Genomic DNA, 23,619 nt, shown 5'->3' with positions numbered 1-23,619 from the left:
CAGGTTCTAATTTTTAAGACTATGCCATCCCGCAGTCCTAGACCCATCATAGTAGTGGAAATACTATGACACCAGCCACCATATCTGTTCCCTTAATATCTTGAAAACATCATCAAATCACCCCATACCTTCTAAATTTCAGGGAATACAAACATAGCTTGTGTAATCTCTCCTTGTAATTTAACGCTTGGGAGTCCAGGTATCATTTTGGTAAATCTACACTGTACACCCTCCAAGGCCAGTATGTTCTTCCTAAGGTGTGGCGCCCAGAACTGCTCACAGTAGTCTACATGTGGTCTAACCAGGGTAAAGGCACCACAGTCTGCCCTACTAGATTGTAGACCATAAGCAGGACAATGATTTTACATAATCGGTTACAAATCATTTGAAAATTTGACTTAACTAGGTTCACAAGACAAAGTCCACCCATTTTATTTGCATGTAGCAGTTCTGAGAATTCAAAAATGTAATCTGTTCTGTCACATGATACACACAGCATATGAGCATTTTTATTGACTTACCTATTCTGATCTCATTGCAAATACTGCAGTCCTCATCATACTCCTCACAGGAAAACTCTTCTCCTTTACTTATGATTGTGGGGTACACTTTCTCTCTCCATAGATTTTTTTCACAAGAATTAAGGTAGTCAATAGGTCTCCGAGTAACGTCCAGATCTCCGTCGTCATCTAGCAGTATTTCAGCGTGTGCTGTGTTTTTTTTCTTGTCAACTTTCTTTTCATTTGCAACAGTATTGCTGCAACCAACCTGACCAGTTAAAGCATGATCTACATCAACGTGTACTCTGTTTTCTTCGTTGCTCAGGTCCCCTAAATCATCTTTGCTGCAGGCATTAATATTCCGTAGGATTTTGAACTTTGACACAAAAACTGCAGAATGAATTAAAAAAATAATTTATGGTGGCTTTAAATAGTTAATGTGCAACTTCTCACTAATTCCAAAGCATTAATGTACATTTTTGCAACACCACCAATGATATATCTGTTGCATCAATGTCACACGGATTACAAAAGTTGCTGAAATGATGAAAAAATGCAAGTTCAATTCCTTAAATTGATAAAAAAATATTTTAATAATCTTGTCATATGAGAGTGGTGACAAAAACAGTTCTGTCTGTTGGAATATTTGGATTATATTGTTATATCTATATCTATCTATTGCTGGCCACAGTTTTTACCAGTTACAGAATTTTTAAAAATTAGTCTGGGGTGAACAAGGAATCGCTTCAGATGCATTATACTTTAGAAACTTTTCTTAACACCTTTATTTAGATATAATTATGTTCTTGGTCAGCTTGACACCTCGGCCGAGTACAGGCAGGTTATGATCTGTCATAGCACCAAGTTAGGAACCCATAGAATTATATAGAACAGGAGGCCATTCAGCCCATTCCACTCTTTGAAAGAGCTATCCAGTTAGTCCCACAGTCCTGCTCTCTCCTCAAAGCCCTGTTTAAGTATATTCAATTGCCTTTTGAAAATTATTGCTTCCACCACTCTTTCAGGCAATGCATTCTAGATCAGACCAATTCACTGCAGAAAAAAAATTCGCATTTTCCCCTTTTTTTAAACCAACTGTCTAATTTGATGTCCTTGATTACAGAACTTCCTTCCATTGACACAGTTTTTCACTTATTGGCTAATTCAGACAATTTGATATAAGTCAATGAATCAAAATATGTCATTCAATTTCAAACATCCTAGTTTACTGGCATCCCAGGAGAATGGTTTTGATTGGCAAACGTGACTGTGGCGAAGACCTGGTCCAAGCCTCTGAGAAGCACAGGCCCAAATATTCTTTTGATGGACAGCTCAACGGCCAGGAACTTTCATGAGCAGATTTGAACTTGGCTGTCAGTGAGTTTAAAGCCAGAAGAGACAACGAGGTAGATCTAGCTTTGATGTAAGAAGTAAACCCAGTATTTCAAAGATCAATGTTCTGTTTAAAGTTGGTACAGGAAAAACAGCCTTTTTGGCTTGGCATTAAAGAGTTTGTTAAACATTGTAGCTGATGTGAATATACTGTTTATACCAAATATTGGTAAGTGTGTCTCCTGGTTTATTACTTGAGCCTTAGTCTAAATTAATAACCATCCAACTGCCAAGAGAAAATCAATAGTGGAATGTGATATACTCCAGTAAATCAGAATACAATGACAAGGACTCTCTATTTGATCATTGGGTTGCACTACATTTACCTAGATATTGTGCAGATACCTTCATACCCCAAACACTTGTATGGGGTATGAAGGTCAACTTATGGAAGTGATCAATGACATTGTAACCTGATGTACATCTAGCAGTAAAAACCAAAATCGTCACACAAATCTATTATCATTTTCTAGTTAAAGAAATTGTCTCTAACTAGAAACAGACGGAAGAGGAGGAAATCATCTTTGGAAATTTCTTTTTTACCTTTCTTATTGGGGTATCTTCTATTTGTTTCATCTGCCTCAATAAAATTCCAGAAGTAATGAGAACAGTCAAATGCAAGTGCAATGGAAAATATGATGGAACATTATTCTCAGACGGTACCTGGTTGTCCGACTGCATTCAGTCTCACCATTAGGTGCCTAATGTTTGGTGTGTACATGTGGACATCAGAAAGCACTGTATCACTCCTAAATCTGATGGAATCCATGCATTCCCTCTGTCTGAACCAGCATGGCAGAGTGGCAAAATACTGCAAATACAGAAATAATATAATGTATACAATATAATAACAATCTAAAAAACAAAAATTAATTTTATGACAAATAAACACCAAATATCCAGTCAATATTTTGAAAATAGTTCTGCTAAAAGCATTATTTTCCTAAGGTTACAATTAAGTTATAATTAAATTTACTAAGCAACAGGTGAGAAACACATTGAATACTTTCAGCAGCTTACACGTCCAGAGGCATATTTTAACATTGGATGAACCAGTCCCAGGTTTAACTATTTTTCTTTAACCAATCAAGGAGTGGGCTTCACTGGTGTTTTGTACTTGAGGCTTTAATAATAAAGTCAGATAGCACAAAATTTAACTGTTAATTTAATAATGGGTAAAGAAATTAAATGCTACTTTTTATTTAATGTTTCAATCCTTCCATTCAAAAATATTGACAACAGTTAATTTGAATTGCTAGTTTAAGGTATAATTCATTATCATGCCTGCTAAAATCTAATTCGCAACACTTCCTATATTGCAAAACTGCTTCCTGAAGTGTAATAACACCAAAGGAATGCCAAGAAATCAACTGCATATGCAGTTCTTTTAAACTTTCCAATAGTTGCCATTTCCACCAGTCATCAGGTGAGCAACCACTTTGCTCCTTGTACAGGGTGGCTGTGAAAACTCTGAAGTGCACAAGCTTAGATCTTCTGATCATTTGCAGTTTTTTTGGGCATAACCAATACGAAAGAGGATTGGGAATCCGTAACAAAAGACACCTGTCCATTTAGTGCATAGCATACATTTCTGGTTGGAGAACTGATGGGTCCGGTTAGCTCCCACTTGATATTGGTGAAAGCTTCATTTCAATTTCATGCTGCACAGTTTACATCATTAATCATCCACACAATTTCCTAATGTTTGTGTGTGCATTATTGACCTACACCCTCTCCCTTAGTATAAAACTGGTGTTCCAGGTCATTGGATACTGACCACATGCAGATCATTTAAGATTCTTTGTACAATTTTCGGCCTATTCCATAACTCTTTTATAAGTTAAGCAAATAGGAGCCATTTAGCTATTGTTTTGGCAAAATAATTTTCTTCCCCTAGTCATAACAGTGCCACAATGGGACTGAGAGCCTGCATATCTGTACTTTTCGAAAAAGGATGAGCTAAATGATGCAGGGCAAGCCAGGCTACACAACAGGTGCTCTGAGTCAAAAACAAAAATACCTGGAAAAACTCAACAGGTCTGGCACCTTCTGTTGAAGAGTCGTACAGACTTGAAACGTTAACTGTGTTCCTCTCCGCAGATGCTGCCAGACCTGCTGAGTTTTTCCAGGTATTTTTGTTTTTGTTTTGGATTTCCAGCATCCGCAGTTTTTTTGCTTTTATCTAGGTGCTCTGAGTCCACCTGCTGGTCTCCTCATAATTGCATTTACAGACCAGGCCTCAGGTATTTTTACAACTTGTCAAGAGTAGTGCTTACATAGGCTGTGATTCCAATCGAGGCGGTGAGTAGGGTTGTCACTCTCTAAGATTGCCATCGAGACTCCAGAAATCCATCATTAATGTCGTCGACACTGCTGCCAGCAACTAGGGAGAAAAATCACAATCAGATTTTAAAGTTATGCGTTTTTCTGACCTTTTTGTTGTTGAGGATTTTGTGTTTATTACTTGCTAAAACGTTGGGGATAGGGTGACAAGGCTGTTTGACGGAGGGGGCGGGGTCGGGAAGTTGATTGCAGATGAAACCTCCAGGACCATGTCCAACCAGGGCTGGCGATCCTGGTGGCTGTGAATGAATTGTGCCGCAATTTGTCTACAATAATAAGGCATTGCCCTGGGTGATTTTAAGCATTTAAGATTTAAGCAGCAACCTGCTGGCGCAGCACAGATATAGCTGTTGCTGCATTTGCAGTCTAGGCGGGGGATTAACTGAAGGCGCCAACGGTACCCAGGGCATTGCTGGGATCCCTGTGATAAATGCTGAAGTGTCCAGTAACTCCATGTTGTGTTGGTTTAGCGCCAGCAGCCTCCTCCCCCTGGATGTTGACCTGAGAGGGAGACAGGGGCTGGGGTTGGGTCTGGAGCTGTGAGGCACCGCGGCCATTTTAACCAACACCTGAGAGGATGGGACAGCGACTCGTGTGTGTCCGGGACATTGAAACTCTCACCGATCCAGCCCGACTCAAAGCGCGCACGCGCGCGACCCCCGCCCTCACCCGCTTGGTTACTGAACTCCCGTCCCCTCCCCCATCCCATCCCATCCCCCAGCGCTCCGTCATCCTAATCTTCCCCCCCCCACCACCCCCGGGCAACTGGACCCACGCACTCTGGTTCCTATCGCAGCTCGAGCTGAACAACTGGAGAAAGAGCCCCGGAAATCAATTTATAAAGGGAGATATCATTCTATTAAAAATACAGCTGGACAGTCTTCCCCCAAAACTTTAAGGGGAAAGGGAAATGTGATGGAGCATTTCTTGTTTCCCGTCTTTTTGTAGTCTTTTTTAAAAAAAAAAATAATTCATGGGATGTGGGCTTCGGGGGGCTAGGCCAGCATTGCCCACCCCTAATTGCCCTCCAGAAGGTTGTGGTGAGCCGTCTTGTGGAACCGCTGCAGCACATATTGTTAGGGAGGGAGTTCCAGGATTTTGACCCAGTGACAGTGAAGGAACGGCGATATATTTCCAAGTCAGGATGGTGAGTGGCTCGGAGAGGAACTTCCAGATTGTGGTGTCCCCATGTATCTGCTGTCCTTGTCCTTCTAGGTGGTAGTAGTGGTGGTGGGTTTGGAAGGTGCTGTCTAAAAATCCTTGGTAAGTTTCTGCAATGCATCTTGTAGATGGTACACATTGCTGCTACTATGCATTGGTGGTGGAGGGAGTGAATGTTTATGGATGGGGTACCAATCAAGCGGGCTGCTTTGTTCTGGATGGTGTTGAGTTTCTTGAGTGTTGTTGGAGTTGCACTCATCCAGGCAAGTGGAGAATATTCCATTATACTCCTGAGTCAAGAGGTGAGTTAATCACCACAGGATTCCCAGCCTCTGACCTGTTCTTGTGGCCACAGGATTTATATGGCTAGTCCAGTTCAGCTTCTGGTTAGTGGTAATGCCCAGGATGTTGAAAGTGGGGGATTCAGCGATGGTAATGCCATTAAACGTCAAGGGGCGATGGTTAGATTGTCTCTTATTGGAGATGGTCCTTGCCTGGCACGAATGTTACTTGCCACTTGTCAGCCCAAACCTGGATATTGTCCAGGTCTTGCGGCATTTGGACATGGACTGCTTCAGTATCTGAGGAGTCGCAAGTGGTGCTGAACATTGTCCAATCATAAGCGAACATCCCCCACTTCTGACCTTATGATGGACGGAAGGTCATTGATGAAGCAGTTGAAGATGTTTGGGCCTAGGACACTAGCCTGAGGAACTCCTGCAGTGATGCCCTGGAGCTGAGATGATTGAGCTCTAACAACCACAACCATCTTCCTTTGTGCTAGGTATGATTCCAAACAGTGGAGAGTTTTCCCCCTGATTCCCATTGACTCCAGTTTTGTTAAGGTTCCTTGATGCCACACTCTGTCAAATGCTGCCTTGAGGTCAAGGGCAGTCACTCTCTTCTCACCTCTGGAGCTCAGCTCTTTCGTCCATGTTTGAACCAAGGTTATAATGAAGTCAGGAGCTGAGTGATCCTGGCGGAACCTAAACTGAGCGTCAGTGAGCAGGTTATTGCTAAGCAGGTGCCGCCTGATAGCACTGTTGATGACCCCTTCCATCACTTTACTGATGATTGAATGTATACTGATGGGGCAGTAATTGGCCAGGTTGGATTTGCCCTGCTTTTTGTGTACAGGACATACCTGGACAATTTTTCACATTGCTGGATAGATGCCAGTGTTGTAGCTGTACTGGAACAGTTTGGCTAGGGGCATGGCAAGTTCTGGAGCACAAGTCTTCAGTAATATTGCCGGAATGTTGTCAGGGCCCATAGCCTTTGCAGTATCCAGTATCAGCTGTTTCTTGACATCATGTGGAGTGAATTGAATTGGTTGAAGACTGGCATCTATGATGCTGGGGACCTCCGGAGGAGGCCGAGATGGATCATCCACTCGGCATTTCTGGCTGAAGATTGTTGCAAATGCTTCAGCCTTGTCTTTTGCACTGATGTGTTTGGCATGCAAGTCATCCTGAGTTGTAGCTTCACCAGGTTGACACTGGTGCTGCTCCTGGCATGTCCTCTTGCACTCTTCATTGAACCAGGGTTGATCCCTGGCTTGGTGGTAATGGGAGAATGGGGGATATGCTGGGCCAGGAGGTTACAGATTGTGGTTGTATACAATTCTGCTGCTGTTGATGATCCACAGTGCCTCATGGATGCCCAGCCTTGCATTGCTCGAATCAATCTCGTTTAGCACTGTGGTAATGCCACACAGCACGATGGGGGCTATTCTCATTTTGAAGATGGAACTTCATCTCCATGAGGACTGTGCGGTGCTCACTCCTACCGATATTGTCATGGACAGATGCATCTGCAACAGGCAGGTTGGTGAGGATGAGCTTAAGCATGTCTTTCCCTCTTGTTCAGCCCGCCTCCACACCCAGCATCCTCCTCACTCATTCCATGGTCACCTGCCCCGACTCATATTTCAGCTGACCCCAACCCAACCAAACATCCGTCCTGAAGGTGGCTAGTTTTAAAGGTCGGGTTCGCCGAGGCAGGAAATCACTCGACTCTGTGAACCTGACCCAGGGATGAAAATCTGGGCCTGAATGTGTGATATTGTACTTATTTGGGGTAAGTGCATGATAATAAATAACTTTTATTTTAAACTCGTGAAAGCTTGCTGCTTAATTATTTATTTGGAATACATGCTCCAAGGGTAAGAAAAGAAACACCTCTTTCAATAGAAAGCATATTGATTATTGGCAGTAGGAGACAGATACATTCTGTCTGTTACAGAATTGGGGGCTGCATCCAAGATTTATATCCATTGGAGCAAACGAGCCAAATGTGATTTAAAGGAAACTTGGAAGTAGGAGGAAAAAGTGACGTAGCCAAAATTGTTGAAACAAAAACAAATGGGATCACAGCAGTAAACTTTGTGAATACTAACAATAGAAAGTAAGATGGCTGCAGCAAATCCCTTATCGCAATGTCTATTTATGGCTCATACTCACTGTGACCTAATCACACATCACCCTAATCGTGTAACTTTACATCTCCAAACTACAGAGTACATGATCGATGACTAGTTTCCAGTGCTTCTATTGATTGGCATAGATAAAGCCAACTTCATTTTCAATTGTTTTCTTTTTCTACAATCATGGTAGCAGTGGGGAACTACAATCTGATGGGAAGATCAGAAACAACAATAACAACTTGCATATTTATAGCACCTTTAACAGAATAAAACACCCCAAAGTACTTCATGGGGTGTTAAAAAGCAAAATTTGACACTTAAGGTGATTTTAAAGATTTTAAAATTCATCTTCAGGACCTGGGTGGCATTGACAAGACCATTTTCCATCCCTAGTTGCCCTGATTTGATGAAACTGGGTGGCTTGCTAGCAACCTACCCACTCGTTTATTTTTGGCAGTGTGTAGGCGATTTGTTTAAGTGTGCAGGCCCTAAAATTTTTTTGCACAGCTGCGCATATGTGATAATGTAAAGGGGCCAACTTGTGCGTAGCATGTATGTGAACTTTTGGATTTCTTCGATAACCTTTGACTTCCTTGTCAATCAATAATCTGTCTAACTCAGCCTTAAAATTATTCATTGACCCTTCCCCCTCTGCTCTCTGGGAAAGAGAATTCCACAGACTAACAACCTTCTTAGGGAAAAAAATTCTCCTAATCTCCATCTCAAATGGGAGCCCCTTATTTTTAAACTGTGCCCTGTAGATCTAGTCTCTCCCATCCTTTCAGCATCTCATTCTCAGTATGTTACTGTGATGAGACTTCTTATTGCCACGAGAGTTCCTATTATTTAGGGCAACATTCTTCATCCTCCCCTCCCGAAAGAAAATAAACATACATTGATTCATCATTGGATACAGCAATGGCACAAATGAAGGAACAGTTTATCACTTGGTTACAGTAGTGGCTCCATATCCTGCTATCCGCTCAGGCATATTATTCTGAACAAAACCACATTATAAAAAAATCAAGTTCCGCTTGTTTGCAAGTAAGCACAGCAGAATGAATCAAATAAATTCTATTTTGTACATAATACTTCACAAGTCACGAATAGAATGTCACACTGGTACAGAAACTATACATAGATGAAGTTGGCATAAAGTTGAAGCCTACAGTCTGGTACTTTTCAGTCTCAGTTTATTGTTTTATTTTAGCACCCATTACCTGCTGAGAGCTACAGAATCTTTCCAATTACTACTTACCACTGTGCGAAAATGGGAAAATGCATGTGCGTGAATATCCTTGTGAGGATAGGATTATGCTTGGCTTTGAAGCTCCCCCCGATGCTTGAATATTGTATGGATGCACACTGAGGCACCAGAAGACTGCTAGTGTCTTTGGAACCCATCCAGCAGTATTCAGCATTTTCATGAGAGTGGGGATGAAAATTGGGATAAAATACCCAACACTGCTCAACAATATAAGCTTTAATGAATTAATCACATGCTTCTTTCTTGGCTAAAAGTTTTGTAAAAATTTGGGGCTGCAAGAATTTTTTGTCGGAGTCAGGGCTTCATGTCAAGAATTGCGAAGGAGCAACGCTGCTTTCTAACAGCTAGGTGCAAAACTATTGATTCTAAACTTTTTTTGGGGATGGAGGTGGTGTGGAGGTAGAGTGTGAGGACTTCATATCCACAACCCCTGACTAAAACCCCAACTGTTGCAAAAATTCTATTTAAAAAGGTAACGCTGTTCTGTTTCTGCACAATGCAAATTTGAAGTAATCATGACACACCAGTATTACACCTAGGCATCATCATTTATCAGCCAGCTTCACATCAGTTGTTACAACTTTAACACGGTAGGCAAAGTTCAATGAATGAGGCATTGCACAAATTACTTTCGGATATTCAGTGTGAAAGAACATTGACCATCTAAATTATCACTATAGTCTCTATAAGTTAAATAATTGAAATGCATTATAAAGTACAATATTTTGTACAAAATACAGTACATTTTCAGATCAATTTAAAGCACTGTTTCTGTAGTGTATAGCTTCAGATTTTTACTTGTGCAGGTAATTTGAGCACTCGTAATTTACACTATTCCGAGGTGGGGTGGGGTCTTTGCTACAGTGAATAACCAGTCAGACATAAGAAGAACTAGAAATCCTCTTCCTTACCAAATTAAAGAACTTTTCAGCAAAATTACATTGGAAACAATCAAGGGCTAACACCTGAATTTAGTTGTTTCCAAGTCAACATTGATAGCTGAGATAAATCCACCAACCTTTTGGGTCCCTTATTTATGGGAATGCATATTCTCAGTCAGCAGACAATGCCCAGGGGTACTCACTGATTGCTCATTGGTATACTGTTAGCCAATAGAATTGATGCTCAAACACCAGTTTATTGCCATATAAGTAAGGATCGAAGTGCTAAATGGACAGATCTATTTGGGTCTCAAGGAATGTGCAAACCCCAGCAGTGGTGCAAGATTTAAAAACAAAGGCAACCTAACAGATGAAGTTAGAGAGCAGGTGCAGACTTGTAAATGAATTACAATTTATTACAGAGCTAGCTAACAGAATAGCAGGGATTTTAAAAGGTATCAGTTATTACATAACAGCATATCATGCACTTATTTCCCATTGCAGGAGATTCTACTTTATGACAACAAAAATGTGAAACACACAATGTATGATCAAGGCTACTGAGTCTGCAGTGATTGAATGAGTGTATTTATGCTCTTATTGCAAGGTATTCTGGGATTTGAGGGACTATTTAGTGGATCAAGTTCCACAATACTAATTTTCCAGAAAGCTAAAGAAGTAGCATTGTAACAGGTATTACATGCTACTTTAGCCATGTATTTATCTTATTTCTTTGTTTTTCAAAACCAAAGATATCCAGCAAAATCATAGGCAACTTTACTGGGCTGGAGAGAGGCGCCTGACAGTTAGTGAACTGGTGAGAAGAAAGCTGTGGGTTGTAAGATTTAGAATCACTGAGAGTAAAAAGTTCTGGTCCTGCGGTTTGGTAAAAATAGAATGGGGTCCTTGGGCTAGAATCGGATAACCCTATTTTTTGGGCACGGATGTCGCAATTCATAACCTGCCCGTTCAGATTGAAGTGGGCAACACGAGATTTTGGCGTATCCACCTCTTCTGAATGATATTAGTATTGGGTGGAGTGGCTGCTGTGCTGCTGTCCTCCCCAAAATGCTGCAGGCAGCCTCTGTGCTTAGCAGGAGGGGACATGGAGGAGATGGCACGCAGCATCATGAGGTCAGCTGCGACGGGGCCCCTGGCTTTCACGTCACTGAGAATATTGAAGATGATAGTAAGTTCCTGTCTTATGCTCATACTCAACTCCCAACACACCCACATCAAGTTACCTGGCATTATGACTAAGCTGCAGATGGTGTAACCATGGACCTCTTGCTTTACAACCCACCCTGCTTTCCTCAAAACAACAGCCTTCATCTGGGCAGGAGTGGGCTACAGCCAGGTCAAGAGGAAAGGATAGTTTGTGAGACAACCTTTGACCTGGAAGTATCACAGTAAGGAAAATCTGTAATTTATTTAAAATGTCTAGGGAATCTGTATTTGTTTTTAAGAATGTTTGAAAAGGACTTTTACGAGTTTGCATATATTGTAAAGAGATCAAATGTAATTGACTTGAATAATAAGGAATACGGGTCCATGTGACCTGGTGACCCTTCACCTGGAAGCAGTACCAACATGAAGGAAGCTGAGATACAGAAGCTGTGTGGGCAGAGATAAAGAAGAACTGCAGCAGGGAAGAATAGAGAAAATACACTTACAAGGAGCTGTGCACATAATACAGTTAAAAAGGACAGAAAGCTGAAGACAGCGTTAGAGCAGAGGGTGTGAATTAGAGAAGTCTACGGCTATGCTTCAGCTTTGCCAGAGTCGACTATCCTGTTTAACAAGGTTTATTGAAAGAGTAAGATAAAGGAGTCTCTGGGAAATCTGATCCAACAAGACTGTCGCGAAGTTAGCTATTGAGGTTCTACAGGAGTATGCAGTTTGGGTGACGATTATCTCTGGGAGATCTGGATGGAGTTATTGTTGCAGGTGACTCGAGGACAAAAAACATTGAGTGAGATCCTACATTCTGGAGGTTGAGTTGGAAAGACTGAGAGTTTGCACGTGGTGCCATATTTGTGCAGGGAGTGATACAAATGCTTGTGCATTTTTTAATTTATTGTTTCGTGGGATACAGGCATAATTGGCCAGGCCAGCATTTGTTGCCCATCACCCTAGGCCATTTCAGAGTGCAGTTAAGAGTCAACCACATTGCTGTGGTCATATCAGGTAGGGATGGAAGTTTTCCTTCCCTAAAGGGAGGGAACATTGGTGAATGAATCTAATGAGTTTTTATGACAAAAAAAATGAAAGTTTCATGGTTTCTATTACTGAGACTAGCTTTCAATTCCAGATTTTTTTTATTAATTGAATTCAAAATCCACCAGCTACTGTGGTGGGATTTGAACCCACGTCCCCTGAGTATTAGCCTGGGCCTCTAAGATTACTAGTCCAGTGACATTACCACTACACCACCATCTGCCCTGGGGTTCTCATGAAATAGTCTTTGTTATATCTGCTATTTTGTGTGTAATTTACAATTTGTACCAACTGTAACTTACCTGTTAATTCATATTTAATTTAGTAGTGTATGGGGTGCTCAGGGAGGGGTGGTAACTCTGATGAGGAGACTTGTCATTCTCTGAGTATTTCACCCATTTTGGTCCCCACCTGACAACCAGCTCTTACCTGTGGCTCCAAGAAATTGCTTGCATGTGGCAACGGCCACACCATGGGCAACCGCTTCGACAGGTGGGCTAAATCAGGCGAGGGTAACTGACGGATCGCAAACACTCGGTGAGTTTGGGATTTGCCAATCTCTAGCATGCGAAGACTGTTCTGGCAGACTGGGCAGAAGAAATTGCTTGATTGATTCAATGGTCAAGAAGGCGGTCCAGCATAGCACTGTGGAGCATGAAGAGCATGACAAGGCACAAAAGACATCATGGTCATCCACTACAGCCAAGGAAGTTTTCAGTTGTAGAGGTTCTCTGTGTCACTGAACTCAGGCTTCTGCGGTCGAGGGAGTGGGATTGCTCCTGTGCAATGGTTCTCTCACTTTAAAAGCATTCTTGCACAGGTTTTTGTGCACACTCATCTTTGTTTCTTTTTTTTTCATCTTCTTTGAACTCGAAGGACAGCCATCATCATCATGTTTAATTTACGTGGGTTCAGACTCATGTCAAAGTAAAAGCTTCAAAAAGTGGAATCTTGTTGGTCATTTCTTCATTTGGGGGTCATTCAGTAAATTTGGTTGTTTCAGTTTACAGTTCCCTCAAGGAGATCATAACAGTTTGTTTGTCAGCTCACCAGAGGGTGAGATTGCAGATGAATTCTGCTGCCAGCTACTCAGATGAGGACTTTGACGGGGTGGCAGACAGGAGGGCATTGATGTGTATCAACACTGAGATGCTGGATGCTGGAGAAACAGCACCTCATCTTCCGACTAGGCACTTGTAAGCCTTCCGGACTGAACATTGAGTTCAACAACTTTAGATCATGAACTCTCTCCTCCATCCCCACCCCCTTTCCGATTCCCCTTTTTTCCAATAATTTATATAGATATTTCTTTTCCCACTTATTTCCATTATTTTTAAATGTATTTCCATCCATTGTTTTATCTCTACTTTTTAGCCTATTTCGATCCCTTTCCCCCACCCCAGCCCCACTAGGGCTATCTGTACCTTGCTCGTCCTGCTTTCTACCCTTAATGTCACCTATTAGCACATTTCTTAGCTAATATCACCAGCGTCAACACCTCTTTGTCCTTTTGCCTATGACAACTTTTGGCAATCTCCACCTATCACTGGCCCTCTATCCAACTCTAATTGTCCCACCCCCCTTAAACCATCTTATATTTCACTTCTCTTCTATTTTTCCTTAGTTCTGTTGAAGAGTCATACGGACTCGAAACGTTAACTGTGTTCCCCTCCGCAGATGCTGTCAGACCTGCTGAGTTTTTCCAGGTATTTTTATTTTTGTGCTGAATGCATTGGCTGCCTTGCCAGACAGCCTCCTGTCTCTGTGAAGGATCATGGCAGATTCCAGCACCAACTTGACAGAGGACATCATACAGAGCTTGGGCTCTCCACAGCCCCTTCTCTTTCTCCCCGTGTGCTGCAGAGACGCAGGCATTGACAGTGCTGCCCCCCAACCAGTTGCAGCCTTTGTGTGAACAGGTCACCTACTCCTCTGCCCTCCCTGTGAGGATGCTGCAAAACTTTGCAGCAAATCCAGGAGCTCAACTCAAAAGAACCCTCTAGAAACACTCGAGAGTACCTGCAGACACCTTGCAATAGAAAAAAAATTGCCAAAATGACCTTACCTGTAATTTGGGTGCCTGGTTCTTTAAGGAATATTGCTGCAGGGTCCATCTTGCAGCCTCAAGCTCGATCCTTGATGTGTAATGAACAAATATGTATACAGGATCTGTGTGGCCCAAAGTTGGAATCCTGGTGTAACACCAGTTGAATGTGATGTCAGAATGGTGCCAATTTAAAGCTCAGGGGATGCCCTTATGTGTGCCCCTTGCCTGCTGCAATGCCATGCAGACCAGGCAGGAATTGACTGGTGGTACACCGCGATGCTGGGAAATACCAGCAGGCCTCCAGAGAGTCACCCCATGATTAAATTTCTAGCCCAATATGTTGACAAGTCTGGATGAAGTATTGTTGGGTCCTAGTATACAAAAAACTTCTGTCAGTCTGCGGTTCATGGTTATTTTAAATGGGTGACTGATACATAGGCTTATGTCGACAACCCTGAAAAAAAGCTTGGGGATCACGATGCATGATTAACCCGCATCTGTTGCTTTCGATGCAGGCAGCATGCAACTCTCATGCTGTCTGCTTAGTTAAATGATTGTAACTGTAGCCAGTGCTAGACAGGCTGTTGAGTGGTTGCACACCTGAGCAGGGGCTGTAAACTCCATAAGTTCAAACCAGTTTGCACTACTTTAAGCCAGCCAGCATCTCTTAAAGGGGAGGTGCATTTTGATTGGAGCAGGTATTGGAAATCATTTCAAAGTGAGTTTAAATGGAAAAGACACAAGAATGAAGATAGCAAAGAGCAAATTCCAAGTTTTTCTGATGCAGCCCCGGAGGTCTTGGGAGGTGGGTAGGAGGAGAGCTATTGCTTAATCCACAGGTGATCAGGTGGCTCTCCAAACAGACTAACTTTGCCAAGGCAGTGGGAGCAGATAGATGTCATGGGCAATGCCAGTAGTATAGCCCTGAGGACCTAGATGCAGTGCCACTAAAAGTTAATGACCTCACACAAGTTTTCAAGGCCAGTAAATGCATCTTCAAATGCTACATCCTGCCAACTGCACCACTAGCCTCACTCACTGCTCAACTCACCACCCGCTTCACTCATGAACCATCATTTTCTACGAACCATAACTCAGATTTCATATTCTTAGCTTCACTTCACCCTCACACACCCCTACAAGCCTCACATCCATGTCTCACAGATTGACCTCACTGCCAGTTATTCAACCATGACAGTCACATCGCTCAAACACAGTGCATCACACACACTGTCATATTTCCTTCCCTTTTGTGGGACAAGGTGGCCCACAGCTGCAGGTAGTGGGAGCACTTCCCCCTTATTCCACAATCTGCTTAAAGCTACAAGCTTCAGATGGTGTAAACATCCACCTCTTGCTTTGCAGCTGCCCCATCACCACTAGCCCCCCGAAACTGTCATTGCAACCTAGCCTTGTGCCTTCCTTGTTTCAGATATCCAGGAACTGCAACCTGGCCAGACAGTTATGTGTTGTGAGCTGTCACTGTGCTTTGATGAGGATCCGTTTATTCTATAAGTGACTTGAAGATAGTCATTATATAGCTTTTGTTGAAACTTTTTATTAAGAACTATTTACAAAGACCTCATGATAAGTACAGGATTTTCTGCACACAGGCTATGCTGTGTCTTGCTCTTTTGGTCATCTGACTCTTGATATCATTCATATATCATCATTAACCTCATTGTGCCATTAACATAACCATTAACCCTTTACTCTACATCTCCCCACCCCCCTGCCGCATAATCTGAAAACTGTTACATTATTTTGTTAAACTATTTACATTGCATCCCCACCATCTGTTAACCTCATGTACTGTTTACAGTCTCCATCTAACTCCTGCCTTCCCCCACCCCTGCTCCAACTTACTCTTGCCAATGGTGCCAATCCCCAACAATGTTCTCAGCGCTCTTGGAGGGCATATCAGACTTATGTGTTCTATTATCTTCTCCTTGGAAGGCAAACACATTGGTAGAGTGGGATAGTAGCTTCTCAGGACTGCTTGCTGTGGCTCTTACGACAACCTGAATGTAAAGGCAATGAAAACCATTCGAGGAAAAACTGATTCAAAAAAGAAATCTTCAGAACTCGGAAGATCACAATCCCTTGAAAAGGAAGACTTCATCTCCATTGCACACTGGGGAAAGGTGAATGTGCTGCTTTGAGAAAAAGAAGCATTTTCAACTTCTATGAAGAACTTCACAGCTGGATCATTCATCGCTGCTGTGACAGCAAGAGAAGTATTCAATACCTGCGACATGAATGAATCTAGTAGACGAAAAGAAGAACAAAGAACATCCTGAAAACACTGCAGGATACGAGGAAAGGAAGACTTTACCTACTACTCCTAGGGTAGGAAATTTGTGCAGTTCGTGGTATCATTTCCATGCTGGCTTCAGCGTGAGGCTGCTCCGCTGCAGACAATGAGATTGCAGGGTTATTATGAGAAAGTCGGATTTCACCATTATCGACAAAGGAATAAACCTTCGCACCTGAATCTATATGAAGTTCCTCCATTGTACGCTTCAGATGTAGAAGCTCTGTAGTTTGGGCATCTACTTCTTTACTGACAGAAGATTTGAGTGTATCCATGACTTGCTGGTGGGTTCGAAGTGTGAGCTGCAGCTTACGTTCATAAAAATTAATAAGCTCTGAACTTCCACTATTGGTATGATCCAACTTGGAGTTAAGCATCTCATTCTCCCTGGATAGCGTTCTGCTGGCTGCATGTGATTGTCGATTCATGTCACCGATGGGCTCAGTGGAATAAGTAAATAAATTCACCTCTTTATTACCTTCTTCAATGAAAGGATGATTCTCCTCAAGAGAGACAACAAAGACTTCAGGGGCATTGGCAGTGGAGTTTAAGAGTGTGTTAAGATATTGGACCTCTTCTTCCAATAGATCATCTGCTTCTACGGTAGTTTTATTCTCCTCAACTGTTTTCAGAAAGAGCCAATCAAGGTCTAGAAGCTCCTGTAGCAGATAGTCACTGTCTTGTTCAGTGTCTCCTATTTTTGCCTCTCCTAGCCTGCCTGCAAAAACAAGTGAGAGATCTGCAACCTCCTCCCATGGCCCAGTGGATGGTGTTTCTGCAATGAAGAGCGGCTCACTTGGTGGACTTCAATTTCTGATACAGTGTTGGGCTTTTCCAGTCCTCGGAACACTTTTGGAAATGCATCCCTGAATATTGCTCCATTGTCCTCCATTGTTACCTTATTGACCTTTTGTAGAATACCAAGTCGTAAACATGCTGACCTGTGAAGCAGAGAAATTTGCTAGTTCTGGAAGATATACAGATTTTAGTTAATTTCTTTATCTTCAACAGGGTTGTAGTGAACTGACCCTTCACTTTGAGGTCTGTGCCTCCCAGCCCTTGTAGCTTTATTTCAGGTGGTTGGATTTCTACTTCCTTAAGCCAGACCTGAAGTCAGCCCAATTTGCTGATGAGATTGTGACTGCTGCCAGTCAGTGTCCAGTTTAAATTCTGTTCTGTATCCTTGGACTTCCAACTCTGTAGACCAGAACTGCTTATCGGAATCTTTGATTTCTCCTAGGAAATTGCCCTGTTGGAATGCTGTACTTCCAGTTTGGACTTCAAAAATGGTTAGAAGCTTGGTCCAGCTTTCTCCCATTAAATTGTGCTTTAGATCTGCAGAGTTTTTTAAAATGACTGGGCTTGCCACAGACAAAGCATTCCGCTCCCCCTGCTGGGAGGTCTTCACTGCGATGTTGTCTTTTGGTGCTGTATCTGGAACGTTTTAACATAGATGGAAGGGTTCTCCCTGCCCATTTGGCGGTTTTGGTGAGCTTTCTCATGGGCTTTTCGGTGGACATGCCTCCCAGCTCCGGGCTGACATACTGGATCGACCCCTCCAAAGCCTCAAAGTCTCCCCAAAGTATACACCAATTCTGTTGTCACAGCTCCAACTGCCTTGCAAACTCTTCGGCCTTCTCTAAGGTTAAATCCTCTTTAGGTTTAAAAAGTCTGACAGCGTGTTATCGAGCATACTGACTACAATGCGATTGCAAATCAACCCATGCTTTAATGCTCTGTAGCCACAACTACTGGGCTGTCAATATAAGTCCTTAATAAATGAATCAATGGATTTACCCGGCCTTTGGCTTCTCTGGTTGAATCTGGCCCGTTCAATGACTAGATTCCTCTTAGGACTGAAGTACTTATCAAAGGTCCTCACAACCTCCTTGTCGGACTCGGAGGTCTCCTCAACTCCTAGTCACACCAGGACATCATCAGTTATGGCTCCAGTTGCATACAAAAGGGTAGTGTCCTGATTTTTTTTTGCCTTTCCTTGTAAGTCTGAAGTTGTGTGGTGCCTTTCAAACTGTCTCCTCCAGAACTCCCATCATTGTCCTTGCTGTGGACCCTTGATGTATTGGAAGGGCTGTGGAAGGGGTAGTGGCTATTGACATTGTGCCTAGTTCACTGTCCTCTACCAAGGTAAATTTCAGTTTTATTCTTCTTCATTGTGAAGTTGAGCTGTTCCAAGATCTTCACCCGTGGGTTACCAATCTGTGGTCTCAGTTTCTTAAACTGCAGCCTCCTGCACTGCCACCATGTTTCAATCTGTCAGCATGCTTTGATGAGGTTATGCTTCCTTTATAAGTGACTTGAAGATAGTCAGTATATAGCTTTTCCTGACTTTATGCCCTTCTGGACACAGGCTATTCTGTGTCTTGCTCTTTTGGAGCCTCTTGGTCATCTGACTCTTGATGTCATGTCTACACCATTATTAACATCATTGTCTCATTAACATAGCCATTAACCCTTTACTCTACATCATGCAGCAGCAAGAAATGGAAGAAGAGGAGACTGATGATTGAAAAAAACCACTGTCACTCAACCTCAGACTCACAGCCACATCTCAGATAACGACATTATGCCTACTCCAGATGGTAGCTTAGTAGTGGGATCTGCATGTGGTGAGACACTGGGCATGAATGGCCTGCAGTCAAGGGACAGGGGTAAGGGAGCACAGGCATCAGCTCGCTGTCAGGTGAGGACATACATAAGTTCTGTTGCAGAAAACTCAGATGAGGACTTTCAACAGGTTAGCCCACTGAACAAGGCTGACAGGTATGAACACTGAAATGCTAGGTACTTTGGTCAGTTTGTCAGAAAGCCAATGGCCATTGTCAAGGAGTAATGAAGAGCTCAGTACCAACCTTACACATGGTTTTACACAGAGCTTGGAGCCCATCCTATCCAGTGTGGAGATAACGGCCAACTCTATTACCACACTGTGGACCTATCCATGATTCATGTCTGATGGCTGGTGTTGCAGTTTCCACTGCAGCACAAGCAGAAGTCACCCAACAGCTGGCTGTTGCAGTGGAAGGTCATACTTGTCGTCATTCAAGTTCAGACTGCTGCCACCATACCTATAGACACCAGTGTTCAAAGGGACTTTCAAGTTCTCACAGCAGTCCAGCAATCTCACTTTCAACAGTTTACTAGGATTGTTGAGGCACCACCCCAGTGGAGTGGCAGTAGCTCTGTTGAGCAGAAACCTACTGTCTTCTATGAGGGTGACAGCATTCATTCTCCAAGCACTGCCACTCTGCCAGTGCCCATGTCATTGCCTGTTAGCCAGCCAACCTAGACTACTGCTCATGTCAAGAAGGTACCTTCCAGGGCCAGAGCTGCGCGAGAGTGTTCTGCAAGGCCATTCTCCAACTACCCCACTGAAAGTCAGCAACTTTCCAACAGCCATGCTGCAGCCACTGGGATAGCACTGCACATAGGCAAAGGCACAGGGAAGACAAACACTAAGGGAATGCACAAAAGACTTAGGTATGGACTATTAGGTGGTTTGATTTATAAACTAGTTTGCAATGTTTGCTTTGTGGTGGTTTTTACTTCAGCATTCTGGCCATGAGGATACTACAATGGTTAGTAACAGTGGGAAGGTAAAGTGTGGGACTGTTGTTGAACGGGGTATTGGGGTTGGGTTCACCGGAATTGCAGTTAGATGAGTCTTTCACAGAATCACAGAATTACAGAGGGCAGAAGAGGCCCTTCGGTCCCTCGAGTCTGCACTGACACATGAGAAACACCTGACCTACCTACCTAATCCCATTTACCAGCACTTGACCCATAACCTTGAATGTTATGACGTGCCAAGTGCTCATCCAGGTACCTTTTAAAGGATGTGAGGCAACCCGCCTCCACCACCCTCCCAGGCAGTGCATTCCAGACCGTCACCACCCTCTGGGTAAAAATGTTTTTCCTCACATCCCCCCTAAACCTCCTGCCCTTCACCTTGAACTTTTGTCCCCTCGTGACTGATCCTTCAACTAAGGGGAACAGCAGCTCCCTATCCACCCTGTCCATGTCCCTAATAATCTTGCACACATGGACAGCTTAAATGTTCTAACAAAGAGAAAACTAAATTTAAAACAAAGGCCTTACATTTCGGCAGATCAGTGGAACCTCAGCGAAATAGCAATATCAGCTCTCTATGCAATTTCTCCATGTTTTCCACTTTTTTCCTTCCAGAAAACTGCGCCCCTTTGGAAATTCCAGGTGACATTTTTCACAGTAAATATTGAAATGTTGCTTAACAAAATGGCAGAAAAAGATTAAATTAAAACCCTGCTGTTGGGAATTAAGGCGTGTCATTTTCATTTAATGTTGGACTGGTATCATTGATAATCCCACAGAGTTTATTGCAAGGGCTGAATTTTGCTGTAATCCCGCCCCATTTAAATTTTCAGGAATCGGGGGGCACAGCAAAATCAGTTGCGGGCCCGCCGACCTGTCAATAGCCAATTGAGGCCATTGACAGGATCATTGAAACAATTAAAGGACCTGCCCGTCCAACCTTAAGGTTGGCGGGTCGGCCAGGAGCCCCGACGGGCAATAGAAAAAACATGAAACCTCATCCACTGGCGGGATGAGGTTTCTGTAGGGATTTTAAAAGTTTAATAAAGTTTTGGTGTAATTTATGAACATGTCCCATCATGTTACATGTTAAGGATTTTTTTTTCTATTTTTAACGTTTTTAAAAGTGTCAGCGAACTCCCTGAGGCAGCACTTAGCCTCAGGAAAACGTGCGCTCTTTCGTGCGCATGCGCGAAAGAGCATGCTCTCGCTTTTGGGTAACCCCCCCCCCCCCCCCCCCCGCCTGCCAGCCAGCCAGCCAGCCAGAGATTGGGTCGGGCCTGCCCACCTGGTAGGCAGAAAATTCTGCCCCAAGACCTGCAGGTAAAAGTTGCAGTACAGTGATTTAAGTTAGTTACAGGCTTCATATAGCTGAATAATAAGTTGAAAATAGCCATCACTTCTCAGTACAATATTTTACAACTTTATTTTTTATGTACAATGAATTACTTTTGAAGGCTAGTAATTGTTGTTCAAAACTGCTCCTATTTTCTGTGTTTCTACTGGGGAGAAAGCGGGAGCAGGCTATTGAGTTGGATGATCAGCCATGATCATAATGAATGGTGGAGCAGGCACGAAGGGTTGAATGGCCTACTCCTGCTCCTACTTTCTATGCTTCTATGTTGTTATGAAGGCCAGTGCAGTAGCTACCCTGGACAGATAACATCCTGTAGGCCTGAGAGGAATGATCAGTTGATTCTTTTCAGTAATTTTAACTGAGGGAGGAATGCTGTCCAGGCCAACAGTGGAATCCTTGCTCTTCACAAAGTGCTTTTGAATATTTAGTGTCCACTTGAATCACTGAAACAGGCAAGATCTCAGGATCCTCTTTTCCCGGGGTTTCCAGGGTCTTCTGCTGAAGCTATTAGGAACAAGTGGGAGAATTCCCATGGGACTTCAGCTATATTTCTGGTGCCTAATCTTCAAATAGAAGCTACTCTCATTGCCCCTATTAGGAAAACAACCACCTGCACTGAGTTTAAAGAGCTACTTTGCACTTAAAGAGTTTTAATTTGAAATGAGACACTTGAGGTGTATTTTCTCAAATGAATATTTGAAAATGTTTTATAGTGGATTATTCCACATGTTACTTCAAGAAACCTTACAGAGTTAGATCATTATTCATAATCATGCAGATAAATTGATGTGTGATTCAGTAAGAATGTACATAATTAAATTTAATGAGTTACCATGACCATGAATTAAACCTTGCTTTAGAGAACAAATTATTTTTTCAATAGCAAAGGGAATATCGTGCTCATCTTTATTTAAAGGTGGCTCACCTGTAACTGCATTCAAAAGATCTCTTCAAACTACAGAGGTTTTGATATCAAATGAGTTTTAGCCGGAAACAGCCAACAATTCAGCTGGAAAAATATTATAACAAAATGCAGCTTGTGCTAGGTAGCTCTGCTAAACCGGGATGAAGAACAAATCTGACTCACGTCTTAGCTTATCTACAAATTCAGGCGACATACATGCAAATCTTATTTATGTACAAGTTGTAGGTGGCCTGAACAGTATTTCTCCCTCAGTTAAAATTACCGAAAATAATCATTCCTCTCATGGCTATGGGATGTTATTTGTACAGGAAAGCTGCTGCACTGGCCTGCAGAACAACAATTACTACCCTTCAAAAGTACTTCATTGTACGTACCAGTATAAATAAGACAAAATTGTGAGTACACTTATTCACTACCTCATTTGTCAGCAGGCACAAAGCATCCCATCAGTAAGTAATAGGTGTCTCTGTCAGGAATAAAATTTCTCAATGCTGAGGACTAAAAATTGCCATACCCTGTTTTATTGGCATGGGGTTCACGACTCTCAAGGTTCTTGTGTCTGGTCCGTTGAAAGTGAGCAGCATGTAAATTTGGGGCTGCCACCTCATTACCATGATTGTAGCGTAAAGTCAAGCATCTGCCACGCTTCTGGCTACCTCTGCGCCTTGCAGGGAAACAAGCAGTATTGTGGTAATAGCACGTGAAGCTCTTAAAGGAAACCTGACCCTCTTAAAGGGAAGTTGCACTGAATAATATTGCTGCAATTTAAAACATGGGAAATGGAAGGGCAGAAAAAGGGTTCCAGAGTCACGGATGCTAGCTAGAGACCTTGGTGGTGGAGGTGGGCAGGAGGAGCGATGTGAGTCTGCGGGGAGGGGTGGGGGTGGGGGCACAGGCAGGAGGACCACACTTAGAAGGGATTGGGAATAGGTGGCCACAGAGGCTAATTCCCAGGTTCTGGACCCGAGGACATGGTAGCAGCACCACAAGAAGTGGGAAGATCTCATTCGGGTGGTCAAGGTCAGTGAATGCAGCTTCACATGACATCTCCCACTCCCCACACCACCAACCTTTCACCATGCACAATGCACCACACCCGCATCAGTCACCTTTTACGCTCCTTGGCATTCAGGACACACGCCTAATATCCTGATACTCGCCTCACCCTCACACCTACCAATGCAGCCAGCCTCACACTCACC

The 23,619-nt window shown here is 42.9% G+C and overlaps 1 protein-coding gene across 3 annotated transcripts in view; it reads right to left on the bottom strand.

The window, feature by feature from the left end:
* The window catches only part of mettl22 (methyltransferase 22, Kin17 lysine), a 188,672-nt gene that overhangs the window by 47,443 nt on the left and 117,610 nt on the right, over window positions 1-23,619 (bottom strand). For 2 of the 3 annotated variants that reach the window (XM_078558699.1, XM_078558700.1), the window contains 3 exons: window positions 4,169-4,275; window positions 2,556-2,703; window positions 522-890 (listed from right to left, as the gene is read on the bottom strand). In XM_078558699.1, the coding sequence (XP_078414825.1) occupies window positions 522-890; window positions 2,556-2,661 (475 nt within the window). In that variant the 5' untranslated portion in view covers window positions 2,662-2,703; window positions 4,169-4,275. Of the gene's footprint in view, window positions 1-521; window positions 891-2,555; window positions 2,704-4,168; window positions 4,276-4,856; window positions 4,903-23,619 lie in introns of those variants that run through there. The other variant, XM_078558701.1, reaches the window with a different exon arrangement.

The sequence above is a fragment of the Cetorhinus maximus genome, chromosome 15 (genome assembly GCF_964194155.1).
Source record: "Cetorhinus maximus chromosome 15, sCetMax3.hap1.1, whole genome shotgun sequence".
In the NCBI taxonomy this organism is placed as follows: Eukaryota; Metazoa; Chordata; class Chondrichthyes; order Lamniformes; family Cetorhinidae; genus Cetorhinus; species Cetorhinus maximus.
This window is presented reverse-complemented; position numbering and strand designations above follow the sequence as displayed.